Source organism: Malania oleifera, chromosome 2 (genome assembly GCF_029873635.1).
Source record: "Malania oleifera isolate guangnan ecotype guangnan chromosome 2, ASM2987363v1, whole genome shotgun sequence".
Classification (NCBI taxonomy): Eukaryota; Viridiplantae; Streptophyta; class Magnoliopsida; order Santalales; family Ximeniaceae; genus Malania; species Malania oleifera.
This window is the reverse complement of record NC_080418.1, coordinates 149,668,832-149,683,050: the sequence shown is the minus strand read 5'-3', so window position 1 is coordinate 149,683,050 and position 14,219 is coordinate 149,668,832. Positions and strand designations below refer to the sequence as shown.

The 14,219-nt window shown below is 36.8% G+C and overlaps 1 protein-coding gene across 4 annotated transcripts; it reads left to right on the top strand.

Annotated features, from left to right (window-relative positions):
• The first annotated feature begins 1,329 nt into the window (after positions 1–1,329).
• LOC131149745 (glucan endo-1,3-beta-glucosidase 4) lies at positions 1,330–11,817 on the top strand. Of its 4 annotated transcripts, none has more exons than XM_058100462.1 (7): positions 1,364–1,754; positions 2,445–2,516; positions 2,707–2,835; positions 8,651–8,768; positions 9,046–10,293; positions 11,143–11,170; positions 11,313–11,817. In XM_058100462.1, the coding sequence occupies exons 4-7, from the start codon at positions 8,702–8,704 to the stop codon at positions 11,449–11,451; spliced, it is 1,482 nt and encodes a 493-aa protein (XP_057956445.1). In that variant the 5' UTR covers positions 1,364–1,754; positions 2,445–2,516; positions 2,707–2,835; positions 8,651–8,701; the 3' UTR covers positions 11,452–11,817. The 4 variants fall into 4 exon arrangements, with proteins under 4 accessions (XP_057956442.1, XP_057956445.1, XP_057956444.1 ...); XM_058100461.1 differs by having other exon boundaries at positions 2,445–2,522; XM_058100459.1 differs by lacking the exon at positions 2,445–2,516 and having other exon boundaries at positions 1,330–1,754.
• The last annotated feature ends 2,402 nt before the right edge of the window (positions 11,818–14,219 follow it).

The following is a 14,219-nucleotide window of genomic DNA, read 5'->3' as shown; positions in this document are numbered from 1 at the left end:
AGATTGAAACACAATTAAGTATTCCTTTAATTAATAATGTAGATTATTGTTGTTATTGTTATTAGGGAATATGTACACGTTGATCAACATTTCTTTGATTTTTTATTTTTAATTTTAAAATAGCCACATATATATTTTTATTGTTGAAAATAATAAAAATAGTTTTATTTTTTCAAAGTATAGAAGACGAGTAGAAGCATTTTAGAAATTTAAAAAAGCATCGATTTTAAAAATAATTGTGTTTTGTTTTATTATGGTACTTTAGTTTTTAAGTTGGGGGGAAAATGCAATTATGAGGGTATTTCAAATTTTAAAAATCAGGCAAAAACATAATAACAAAATAAAAAAGTCTCATTTCTATTAATATAACTTATTATTACTTTGATACCAAAAGGATTTGGATATAACATTGATCCTGAGTTTTGGAGAGTGAACTTTTAGTTTTGGATTTGGATTTGTGCATATTTAGATAATACAAAATTATACTAAATTTCTTTCAAATTCACTAATGCCGACTTTTGAGAGTATAAATTTAGGATCTCGAAATCGGATTTGAATATATTTAAATGAATTTTAATATAATTTTATATTACATCTTATCCAAATCTAAAAGCTCTCTAACTATAAGGTTAAACCCAAATCAAACATTTGAAATTTATTTCCCAAACACTACCTTAAGTTCCATTTGATTCATATAATACCTATTGACTATATGAAATACTATAAAAATGTAATGACAATTATATAGGAATGCACTAATTTCGAAACAAACTACTTATGCAAAAGTTTGTATTATTCCATCTAATGTAGAACGGTAAAGAAATTCATTAAGAAATTTAAGAATAATCGTTCATTTTTAATTCTTTTTTTTTTATTTAAATATGGATTTTATTTTATACAATGCATTTTTTTTTAAATCAAGATAAAATCAAGATGTTTAAATTGCCCAACTCTTTATTCCAATACCTTAAATTAACAAAGTTGATCTATTATTTTACTATTAAGTTCTCATTCCCCAACTCTTTGCATAGTGTAAAGTGAAAACTAAGACTCTTTATAATCTCTCCCTCAAATAAACAATCATTAAATAACATTTGAAAAACAGAGTCCCCAATCTAGGATGGTAAAATGGGTTCCCGACGAATTCGTACGGGTTGTAAATGGATCGGATCGTAATCGGGTCAAGATTAAATAGACCATAACGATGTCAATCCTAACTTAATAAACGGGCGGGTCACGGGTTATTTGTTTAAAAAATATAAATTTTTTTATTTTAAAATTTTTTAAGCATTGCATATAAAATGATTTTTTTTTTTTTTTTTTTAAAAAACAATCCATTTGGCTCCCTCCTTGATGAGTTGATGGGCGATTTCTATGAGCTTGGCCCGTGGCCCGTAACTCCTCACAGGCAAAACGTCAAACACCTTGCGCTCGAACCCAATACTGGATCCTGGAACCACATCTTCGGCTTTGATTCGAGTTCGAGCACTCGAGCAAAGCCGAGTAGAAATTACTCCCAAGAATGCACAGTTCTCCTTTGGATCTTCTTTTCCGTTGCTGAAACAGTGAACACTTCGCCGAAACGAACGCCGAACAGCACTACGGATATCCACCGTCCGAGCGTCGTGAGGGAGGGAGCTTTCAGAAGAATCAAAAGAATCAGGCCACCGACCACCGAACACCGACCACCGCTCACCGTCGTGAGGGGGGGAGCTTGGCTTGGCGTGAGGTGTGCTGTTAGTCCTAAAATTCAGGTACTTCCAGCCTCAAGCTTTGCCACTTCCCAGTTTGGGTCTTTTTGTGTTCTGTAGCTGTTATGGCTGCAATGGAGGAGTTGGGCGTGGTAGATGAATTTGTGATTCCCTCCTAGAAATTGTATTTGCTTGTTAAACTGGTTGATAAAGTCGGTGTGCTGGGCAGACCGACGCGGCCAGTGGAGTGCAGAGTGGCGTGCGAAGGGTGGATGGAAATTAGGTTTCATGTGCGGGTGACCCGAACCCGAATCCGGATTAACCCGTTTATAAACGGGTTGATTCCGGATAAACTCGTTTATAAATGGGTCAATTTGTATAAAAGCACAAACCGATCTAAATGGACGGACGAATCACGGTTTCGACCCCACCCCTCTCTGAATCACAGTAAATGCATTTTCCACTCATTCACACCGCCACCTTTCCATATTTGAAACCGTCTCAAGACTTTATGCCTTCTTTCAGGTTTCAATCTTAAAAAAAACCAAAAAAAAAAAACCTTTTGGAGGGAAATCCAAAGGTAAAATGAAAAGAGGGGGCTCCTCAGTGTTTAATTTCTTTAAAATAATTTTAAAATTTTAATAATGGCAATAGACGGCGACGATTTCTATGAGTTGTACATTCGCAGATTAAACCCAAAAAGATTTCCTTAATTTCAAAAATAGTTCTAACAAAAGGACAAAATACGTACAGCAAATTTGCAGATTTGTGCTTGTCGTTGAGCTGAGCTGAGATTACAGAGGAGCTCCCATTACAGATTTGGAGGTTTCGGTAGCTATCTTGTTTATTGCATTTATTCTTATTCTATTTTAGTTTTTTCGGTGGGGTATGGTTTGCAAGAATCTGAAGTATTACATGCTTGCATGCTGTTCTGGTTCCCACATAAGTATGAGGCTTTACTTAATGGAGCTTTTTAAATCTTTTAGAATTCTCACTTTGATTCTCTTTTTTGCAGGTACAGGGCACTGGGTTCTGTCGGAAAATAATATCTGTAAGCGGGTTCTTTCTAGGGTTTTACCTATACTTCGGAAAAGTCTAAGAAGGGTAGATTGCTGATTTTCTTGAGGTGGGCAAATTGAATCAGGTACATTTTCCTTAATTTTTTGTTGACTCCAGCTTGTTGGTTCTTTTTTCGTCTTTGAGGGTTTGGGAACCTCTGTTCTGCTTGAGTGAGGTGACTGCGCTGGGGTTTGGATATTTTTCCCAATTAAGCAGTTATTTTATGTTTTGTTATGGTTTTGACATCTGGGTTCCTGGGTTTTTGTTGTTCTTGTATGGGCTCAAGAGTTACCTTCTTTTTTTTTTTTCCCTTTTCCTTTTGTTTTTGTTTTTGTTTTTCCTTTAACTCAGAGGTAAGCTGCTCTGAGTTTATGTTTTTAGGTAGGTGCAGTGATATTGAGGATGAGTAACTGTCCTGTTTTAGTTTGGTTTTGGAAATGCTGCGAATTGGGTTCATTGACAGCACTAGCCCTTATAGAAGAAAGTGCAAAATTTACACCCAGTTAGGGCCATGCTAATGTCCTGTTTTAGTTTGGTTTTGGAAATGCTGCGAATATTAATCTTTATGGTACATAATGAGGGTGTTATTATGGTTTATTTGTAGTTTCTTAACAAATTTGCATTCCCTGGATTGTTTTATAACTTTCTTAAAGTTTCGGGTTAGAAATCGGCTTGTTCCTCTGTTGTGTCTTCACTTTCTCTAAATAATATACCTTTTTTAAAATCTGCTTGCAATGTTGTTTAACCAAATTTCATGCTGAGAGAAATTTAGAAAAATGACATGCATGGACTACACTACTCTGGGTGAACATTGAATTGAGCTCCCAACTGCTTGGTATTTCAATTTTGAAGTTGCAGTCCCATCCTAGTTATCGACCAGATAAAAGACTGTCTTACGAGAAGTGGATGGTTACTTGAGGAAGATAAAACTTTAAGGATCTCGTAGTAGTAGTAGTTGTTGTTATTGTAGTATTACCAACATCAACATATGTGTTTTTTTATCTTTCTCATTGTTATTTGTTATATTCTTTATTGTTATTGAGATGTTGTATCTTTTATTTTATTGTTATTATTGTTGTTATTACTTGTTGCTATTATTATTATTATTATTATTATTATTGTTATTACTTATTTGGACGAAAGACACTAACTTCCCCTGAGGTTTGACAAAAAGACACTAACATCCCTTGAGGCTTCAAAAGTTCCACAAACCTCCCCTAAGTTTTCAAAATCCCATGGACCTCTTTTGACATTTGATTTTTGAAATACTTACACCGCTCAAAAGTCTTAGTCTTTTTGCAAAATATAAGAGCAAGTTTCCATCCTTTTGACAAACCTTAGGAGAGGTCTGTGGAATTCTTGAAACTTTAGGAGAGGTCCCTAGAATTTTTGCAACTTTAGGAGAGATCAGTATTTTTTTGCAAAACCTCAGGGGAGGTCAGAGTCTTTTGCCCTTATTATTATTATTTTTTTGTGTTTTTTATCTTTCTAATTATTATTTGTTATTCATATTCTTTATTTTTATTGGAATGTTGTACACTTGTACCTCTTATTTCTTTTCAATTTTAAGTATTGACTGCTTCTCATCCCTGTAACTCTATTTCTTTCTCTCACATATTCAGTTTTTGTGAATACATGGATTTATATATCCCTGCAATTGCTGTGGTGCCATTTTTGTTCATTGAACTCTTATCTCTATACCAGTTACCCCAAAAGCTGTGCATCTTGGGTCGTGGTATGGGTATGGGGATGGGGTGCTACTTAAGAGGTACATGGTTCTTAGGAGGTACAGGTAGTTGGTACACCACTTACTTGGGTAGTTGGTATGCTATGTTAAATTTCGGATTTTGAATTATTTACCTAGGATGGAAAACATCGATGTTATTCTTACTCAAGTAAATTATATATATTATAAATGAACAACCATTAGTAAATTAATTTATTTCTTCTGAAATAAATAAAAAATGTGTTGATTTTTTCACAGTAATATTATACTGTTAAGTGAACAAAGCTGTTAACTCTTTAAATAAGCAAATTAATCTAAAAAAATAAAATTTATAAATTACTGGTTGTACTCAAATAATGTACCATTTTCATTAGGACTGTTTTTGGGTTGAGTTGTGCTCACAATTCCAATCAAACTGACTAGATCGGGTTGAGAAAAAACCCAAATCGAAGTTGAGCTGTCTTGGATGCAATTTGGATTGGTTCTGTACCATGGGTTGGGTTAGTGGTTTAGTTTATTCATCAATTTTTTTAAAGAAACAAATAATAGGAAGAGTATGAGTGAGATTGCAATTTTGTAAAACATCTGCAAGGTCATTGAAAAATATAAAGTGAGATTTGACCTTGGAGTGATATAGTCAACTTGAGAAGCAATAGGATCAACTGTTGAAGCTAATGCTGTAGGAGTGCAATCCTGACCATCCAATGTGAAAACAAGTGTGAAAAACTTAGGTAATAGGGTTAAATCTCTAATGGCTTGAAATATGAAGATTAAATTGGAAAGAGTTTCATGGAATCTCAGCCTTAGAGCAACAGTAGCAATATGCAGTCTTCATCCTTCTCTCCTTTTATTTATTTACTTGTTTACTTTTGCTTTTTTGCCATCATATTTGGGATGGGCGGTTTGCACAGTGAACTCGTCAACAATCCACATGCTTGGTTTTTATGAAATTCCAATTTGCTACCCAACCCAAACACTTCCATAACCATTCCTTATGCGTGTTTTGGGTTGCATGCGTTGCATTGGACGATTCTTTGAGCACCTCTATGTTTCAAAGACAATCAGGGGTGAATGTCAAAGACTACTGTTGGCATTCCTTCTTTCCACACCAAGGGGGGGGTGGGGGGGAGGTAAAGTCCTTAGTCACTCAAACAGCTCTGCCCTGCCTCCCTCCCTTCTCTCTCTCCCTCTCCACTTGTTTGAATTCATCCACCATTGCAGCTGCAGGCATAGTACTCTTCCCTCACCCAGCAGCCGGAAGCTGTCTTCTCTCACCCAACTAACTATGCTCTAGACTGCTGGAGTTAATTGATTAGAGCTAGCTTTGAGCCTTTGAGGCCTTCTTTTCTTATTTTAGCCATCTGTTTGGTTTTTGTTGGGTTTTGTGGAGCCTAGTTGTGTTTGATCTGAATGATGACCTGACCGGAAATAATGTTGCGTGGTCTTTTAATGAGAGATTTTTATCCTATGGTTTAGTCTATGGAGCAAAGAATTGGGCCGATAGGCCCAAAGGGAAAAATTTTTGGGCCCATTTTGTAGCCCATTGGTTTGCGTAGGATATAAATTCGTTGTTATGGTGATTAGGGTTAATTTTGGTCATTGCAGTTTGAGAGAGAGTGTGAGAGAAAATATTGTACTGCTGCACTCTTTGTATTTTCTTCCTGATAATAGTGAAATCCCTGCAACTCTATGGATGTAAGCAAAATTGCCGAACCACGTAAACACTACCTTGTGCGTGTAATTGATTTTTCTTTGGCGTGTCTATTTCTTCTATTTTGTTTCTTACAGGATTTGGGAATTTTGATTTAATTCCCTGCAGTTTTGAAATGCATGCACTTATAGGGTGTGTGTGTAAAGTTATGAAATTTTTTTTATTAGGTCAAACAGTTCTTCCATGCTTAAAAGCCCAAGATCCTCATGGTACACATCTGATGTGGGATTGTGACATGCTCTTTTGTTAGATTTTTAATGCCCTCATCATAGTGACCCACACCTCTATGTAGGATCCACCCACATGGTAGTATCCCGAGGGTGATTTTGATACCAAATGTAATGGTCTCGGTCCAACTTTGATGAGGCATTATCTGCTTTGAGTCTTTGACCCATTGGTCTCACAATTTTGTCTTATAAGAGGCACCTCAGATAGTTGACATCAGAACCATCCTTATAAGCCCAAGTTTTTCTTAGTACACATCCAATGTGGGACCTTGACAATTTGGAATGGAGTTATAACCTGTATATGGCCTTAGTAAGAAAAGGAGGGAGGAGGGAGGGATTTGCTTATTTTTGAAAGAACGCCTTAAATTAATTTTAGAACTTGACTAATCAAACATGAGCTAATTTTTTTTTTTTTTTTTGGGGGGGGGGGGGGGAGTGGGGTGGAGATGCTTATTTATGAAAGGATGCCTTGAATTAATTTTGGAACTTGACTATTCAAAGAGCTAAATAGGGAGGGAGGGAGATGTTTATTTTGAGAGGACACCTTAAGTTGATTTTGGAACTCGAGTATTCAAACTTGAGCTAAAAATGTAATAAGAGAGAGAAGGGGGGGGGGGGAGGGAGGGATTTGCTTATTTTTTAAAGAACGGCTTAAAAAAATTTTAGAACTTGACTGTTCAAACTTGAGCTAATTTTTGGTTTTTTTTGGGGGGGGGGGTGGAGATGCTTATTTTTGAAAGGATGCCTTGAATTAATTTTGGAACTTGACTATTCAAAGAGAGCTGTAATTGTGTGTGTGTGTGTGTGTGAGAGAGAGAGAGAGAGAGAGAGAGAGAGAGAGAGGGAGGGAGGGAGAGACTTTTGGATTTGGATTCAAACTTATTTGGATTTTACTCAAACAATTTTGAATTGGGTTCATTGACAGCACTAGCCCTTATGGAAGAAAGTGCAAAATCGACACCCAATTAGGGCCATGCTAATGACCTATGTTTGAGCTCACAAAGCCAAATCTACATTGCCCATTCATTGAGAGGGAGGGAAACTTATTTGGATTTTACTAGAACAATTTTGAATTAGGTTCATTGACAGTGCTAGCCCTTGATAGAAGAAAATGCAAAATTTACACCCAATTAGGCCATGTTAATGGCCCACGATTGAGCTCACAGAGCCAATTCATAATTCCTTTTTCGGAGGATCACTAGTGCTGTTAATATATGGTGATTTTCATGATTGCCTCCTGCATCAGGTGCATTATACTAAATTCATTAAATATATTGTTGGGCCAATGGATTACTTAGAAGTGATTAAACTTCTATATCGTGGGGTTTTGATCATTTTGTCTTGGCATCTTTAGGTCTGTATCTTCTTAGCCTTTATGATATCATTTGATGTCCATGTTTGTAAATTTTTTGTTATTATCATCATCCTATTTTATTTAAGGTTTTCCAATTACACCGGCTTTTGTTTGCAGTATGATGCATCTTTTTAGTTTATACTAATATTTTAGTCTTGCACAATTCTACAGTAAGCAACGTGCAATCATTAGATATTGAATTTGGTGAAATAGATTTCTGTCAAAACTGAATGCTGAAACTGGGAATAGGCTATGCTCTTTAATTTCTACTCAGTTATAGCAGAAATATGCCGCGCCAGTCAGGTTTATAGCTAGCATTAATATGTTATTTTTCATTTTATTTTTATAAATTTTGCAACTGTTTATTGTTTCTTTGCAATGGTTTTGTCATAAAAAGACTTGTTACTGATTCAAAATAGGTCAAGCAATATGCATGTAGAAACTTTCATGTCACATTAGGAGGAGCCCTTGCCCTATTTGTTACAGATTTTGTAGCTGATACTTCTTAATTACCAAATGCAGAGTGTGTACCATGGAGTGTATACCATTTGACAGATTCCTTGTAAAAATTCAGTAGTTATTTTGTATGATGACTCTATATCTTCCTCTTATGTGTTCAGCTGGTATTTTGTTTGGAAACAAGATTCTTCCTTTTGCTTCTTGTGTTAGTTCTGTTTCTGTGACATTCTAACTTCATTTTACAAGAGCTTACTGAAAAGCTTCCATTTGTAGCTTGTGTGAAGCCAGTTATTCTAAACTTGTGATCAAATGTCACTCTTAGTTTCCAGTTCTGTATTTAACTCTATTGCTTTTGGATATTGGGGGTTCCATTGCACTTTTTGTTTAATTGCTGAACCTTTATTATTTTGACTTCCACCTAAGGGCTAGAGGTGTGGGAGTGAAAGTGTAGGCTGAAGTTTCACTTTGCAGTGGATGATGCCCAAAAGATGGCTTGGAAGTTTGTTTCTGCTCCTAGCTGGGATGTTTTCCAGAGCACTTGGTAAGTTATTATCTGGATTTCGATACTTATATTATTTGTCTGTGGTCAGGGGAATCCCCATATCTATTTTCCCTCGTATGAAGTGTTTTGAAGTAATTTTATTTGTAAACTGTTTCAAATGTGCATGTGAGGTTTATCCCTTCAGGCTTAATAGAAGTGACTATCAATCCTGTTTGCATTTGCAAGAATAAACTTCGGAACTGATGTTTCCTACCTAATGCAGTGAATATCTTGATCTTTCTTGCTAATTTTCTAAACCATGTTCTTGTCCTTGTAGGTGCATTTGTAGGAATAAACATTGGGACTGATGTTTCCAACCTTCCATCAGCTCAAGATGTCGTTGCGATCCTTAAAGCACATCAGATAACTCATGTGCGTCTTTTTGATGCTAATGCTGACATGTTGAATGGCCTTTCAAGGACTGGGATTGAAGTCATGGTCAGTGTGACCAATGAGGAAGTCTTAGGGATCGGAGAATCACGGGCAGCAGCGGCAGCATGGATTAATAAGAATGTTGCAGCTCACCTGCCTTCAACCAACATCACAGCCATTGCTGTTGGCAGTGAGGTTCTTTCTTCAATTCCTCATGCTGCCCCTGCACTGGTTCTTGCCATGAATTACCTTCATAAAGCCCTAGTTGCATCAAATTTAAATTTTCAGGTCAAAGTTTCAACCCCTCAATCTATGGACATTATCCCTAAGCCTTTCCCCCCATCTGCTGCTTCCTTCAATTCTACATGGAACTCCACAATTTACCAGCTTCTTCAGTTTTTGAAGAACACAAATTCCTTTTACATGTTAAATGCTTACCCATATTATGGATACACCAACGGAAATGGCATTTTCACAATTGAGTATGCTCTTTTTAAGGCAGTTTCCTCAGTAAAGCAGGTTGTTGACCCAAACACACTTTATCATTATAATGGCATGTTTGATGCTATGGTGGATGCAACTTATTACTCTATACAAGCTTTCAATTTTTCTGGGATCCCAATTGTTGTGACGGAATCTGGCTGGCCATGGCTTGGTGGAGCTAATGAACCCGATGCTACTGTAGAAAATGCTAAGATCTTCAATACTAATTTGATTCGACGGGTTTTAAATGATTCAGGTACTCCTTTTCAGCCAAATATACCTGTTAACACTTACATTTATGAGTTATTCAATGAGGACAAGAGACCTGGGCCGGTTTCAGAGAAGAACTGGGGCTTGCTTTTCACCAATGGGTCTGCTGTTTACCCTCTGGTGTTGAATACCTCTGACCAAATTACAGGGAATTCATCTGTGGTTTTCTGTGTGGCAAAAGAAGATGCAGATTCCACCAAGCTGCAAAATGGGCTCAGTTGGGCTTGTGGGCAAGGGCAGGCTGACTGCAGTGCTATTCAAGCAGGACAGCCATGTTATTCTCCCAATACTCTCCAGAACCATGCTTCTTTTGCTTTTAATGATTACTATCAGAAAAAACATGCTGTTGGTGGAACCTGTGACTTTGATGGTGCTGCCACAACAACCACTGTAGATCCAAGTAAGTTCACATAATGTTTTCTTAGTGAATTTCTTGGAGTCATTGAGCATGTGAGCCAACTTTTTTCCCCTATTCTTTTTTTCCCTAGCCCATGGGTGTTTTTTCGGGGTTTTGGGGGCGGGGGGGAGGTGTGGGTTAATACTTTCTATCTGCAAATTCTATCTACAAAAAACTTGGTTTGATCGCAGTTATGGCAACAGAAGTGGCACTAATACTTAAGAGATACCTTTACATGGGATTTAGAATCCACCAATCACATGATGCCACATTGGCACTTGATCCCCTTCTCCCCCACCCCACCTTTTTCCCTTTTCAAGTGAGGGGTATGCGTTTGCTGTGATGGTTCCTAGACCACTTTAATGGATCCAGATTTAATATAACAGCCTGTGATCAGTGGGTTCCAAATATCATGTGGAGGAGCCATTCCTCCCTAGTATTTCTCATTGATTAGTTGCCAACCATCCCGAGCTTCATTTGGGAACTATTGTGTCTCTCAACTTTTAAACAGTGTTTGGAAATGTGAATTTAGAGCCTTGGATTTGATGTTGTGTATTTGGATAAAATTCAATGCTAATGACGGAATTCAATATACTTTTAATTCTATCCAAATACACAATTCCAAATCTAAGCCTTGAAATCTTAAATAGTCGACACTATGCAGTTTTTTTTCCTAAATGCATCCATTTTTTTATAAAGGGAAATGAAGTTCTTCAAAGTGATGCGTTCTTTTTTATTGTCAGACATCTTGTTCAGTTACTTTCTCCAATCATGAAAATTTGCAAATTTCTTTTTCTATCCGGCTTTTATTCTTGACATCTGATACCTATGTGCGTGGTTCCCCCTTTGCAGGTAATGGGACGTGCATTTTTACGGGGAGGTGAGAACTTGAATTTATCATAGTTCAAACTTTTATTTTAGTCTTTTCTTCATTCAAACAAGTAGAGAACTCTGCTCCTTACCACCAGAACAAACTTTTAACTCCTAAGCTCTGGCCTCTAACATGTGTTGTTTTCAAACAGTGTCAAGTCTAACACAAGTGGGGGAGTCACACCTGCTGCATTTGGACCGGAGAGTGCCACCGCAGGCAGTTCGATCCTGCAAGTTCCCCTTGGATTTTTGGTTCTAGCAATGTTTCTTGCTTCAATTCCTCTGATGTGATTCATGTGAATGGCTATTCAATTTTGCACCAGCTTGATCAGTTCGTGCACTACTTTCAAGGATGCGTCATGGTTAAAATCTTTAAGTATGAGCTCGATACAAGGATGTGTTGTTGTTAAGTCTCAGTATTAGTCTTGTTTATGTACTTTATTACCCTCTTTTGTTTTATTTATTTTTGGATGGGGGGAAGGTAGGCTGCTTGGGTTTGATTTTTTGGGTCAGTGTATTATATACCATTGAAACAGAGACTTAGGTGTTGGTTTTGTTTCTCAACAAGGGAAAAAACATTTGAGATGAGTATTGAATTCCCATCTTTTGACTCAATTTAGTTGCAAAAAAAATAAATTGTCATCTTATTTTTAAATATTTATTAGAAGTATCTTTTATTTGCACTCTTAAGCCATTCTCTGGGATATTGAACTCTTGAAATCAAATTGATCTTTATATTTTTATATGTTTGTCGAATAATTTTTCTTTGCACTTCTCTCTTAATCCATTTCCTTTTGAAGCACCCAAGAATTTATATCATGGAGGTGCAAATATGTTGACGAGGTGTTTAGTAGTGTTTGATTTATAAATGGCAGTGTTTTAAAATGTAAATGTGCTTGTATTTTGAATTTTTATGAGTTAGTGCAAACTTATGCAGCGTTTGGGAGAATGAATTTTTGGTATTGGCTTTGGATTTGGACTTAGGTGGATTTTGATAAATTTTAATATAATTTTATATTACATTTTATTCAAATTTAATATAATTCTAAGTCTAAGACCTCTCCAAAGATAGGGTTAGTATAATTATTAGAGTAAAATTTCAATAATTTAAAAAATATAGTGATTGAAAATTTAACAATTTAAAATGTACGTTAATGATAACAATGAGATAAAGGGGATTCAGATAAAAAATTTAGAAAAAAAAAAAAATCAATGACCAAAAATGTGTCAAGCTAAAAAAGACCCATAAAAATGTTAGGCTATAATTGGCGAGTTTTTTCCCATTTTATTATTATTTTATAATAATATATTAAATAATACTCTGTTTGGAAAAATAATTTTCAGAATGATGCTCACGTAATTTTCCTACTTGGTCCAGCAAGATTTGTCATGTGTCAGGACTAGCTTATTTCCCAAGAAAATCTTGCTGAACCAAGCAGCAAAATTTTCTTACCACGCGTCAACACTCGATTAGGTTACCATTTAAATCTCGTTACTTGGTTTAGTGAGATTTCCTTGGGAAAGTACTGCAACGTTGGACGCTTGACAAATCTTGCTAGTCTATCCAGCGAGATTTGTTTCGAATATGGGTTTTGCTCGTCCATCCATTGTTGGACGCATGACAAAACTCGCTGGACCATCCAGCGAGTTTTGCTTGAATATTGACTTTCCTCCTTCCTTTGCTCATGAACGAAGTGTTGAGAGACCAGAGAGGGGCTTTGTAAAGCAGAGACACAGAAGAGGGCAAAGTTGGCCGGACAATTGGATGGGAGAGCAGCTGACCATTGGAGAGGACTTGTCACGCCCCGAACCCGAAAATGGGATCCAGGGGTGAAAATGTAACCTAACCTGTCTCTGTATCAATTAAATCATACATGATACAACATAAAAAAAAAAAAGAGGGTCTGACCCCGTAGGGTGAATGGATGCCCTACATACATACATACATACGTCCATACTCATCAAAATACGCAATGGAATACGGTCTTTCTATACAATGACTGTACCATACAAGAGTCTATACCATACAAGGATATACATCCCTTTGAATACCATACATACTACGGGCGTCTACAAAATCCATCACGACAACCCGGTTACCAAAACTCGTACCTATCAGGCACTAGTAGTAGCTAAACAACATCCCTCGCTTCCGGATGCTAGGATGCTAGTTTCGGCTACCCGAAGGACCTGAAAAACATTTGTATATATTCGGGGTGAGACACCTCACAGTAAGGGAGAAAACATATTATATTAGTGTGTGGCATACCAGTGTCATTTACATACATCATAACACTATACATACGATACGGTTTGAAACAATTCATACAGTTTCAAACAATTTCCATATAGTTCCATACATTTCCATACAGTTCCAGTATTTTCACAAAAACCATTCCAGTTCATACTATACCCAACATACATACATACATACATACATACGGTCAGTGTTGTCACACTAGTTCGCAACTACACCAGGTCACCACAGACTCACAACGATTACATTGCTACACACGCAACTACACTACGACGACTGAGGCCCAATGGTGAATCCATTGCTACATATGCAACTACACAAGGTCACCTAGTCTCACAGCGGTTACGTTCCAACACATGAAACTATGAAGATCTACGACTCAGACCCAATAGTGAATCCATTGCTACATACGCAACTACACAAGGTCACCTGGTCTAGCCCCAATTATATTACCACGTGCAAACTACGCTGCGACGACCTAGGCCCACTGTGAGTCCATTGCTACATACAGTGTAGATCACACCTTCGATGACCAGCTGAATCATACTGGTGATATTTCACACCCCTAAAATAAAGCTGGCCACTCTCGGCGTACGATAATTAGCCGCCCCTAGCTGATTTCACAAAACCTGGAATCATTTTGGAACTCAAGTCCCTATACATTTCAACGTACGGTAATTAGCCGCCCCATAGCTGTTTTACAAATATCTGGAACAAAATACATACATACAAACATACCACACTTATTTGGTTTACGGCAAATCATATCGTTTACAATTTCAAGTATACAGTTTATGCAAAT

Excerpts from the sequence above, each read along its gene's own strand:
- LOC131149745 (XM_058100459.1), top strand. The coding sequence starts at position 8,702 with ATGATGCCCAAAAGATGGCTTGGAAGTTTGTTTCTGCTCCTAGCTGGG. Across the intron at positions 8,769-9,045 it reads GATGTTTTCCAGAGCACTTG|GTGCATTTGTAGGAATAAAC; the intron begins GTAAGTTATTAT and ends TTGTCCTTGTAG. Across the intron at positions 11,171-11,312 it reads ACGTGCATTTTTACGGGGAG|TGTCAAGTCTAACACAAGTG; the intron begins GTGAGAACTTGA and ends GTTTTCAAACAG.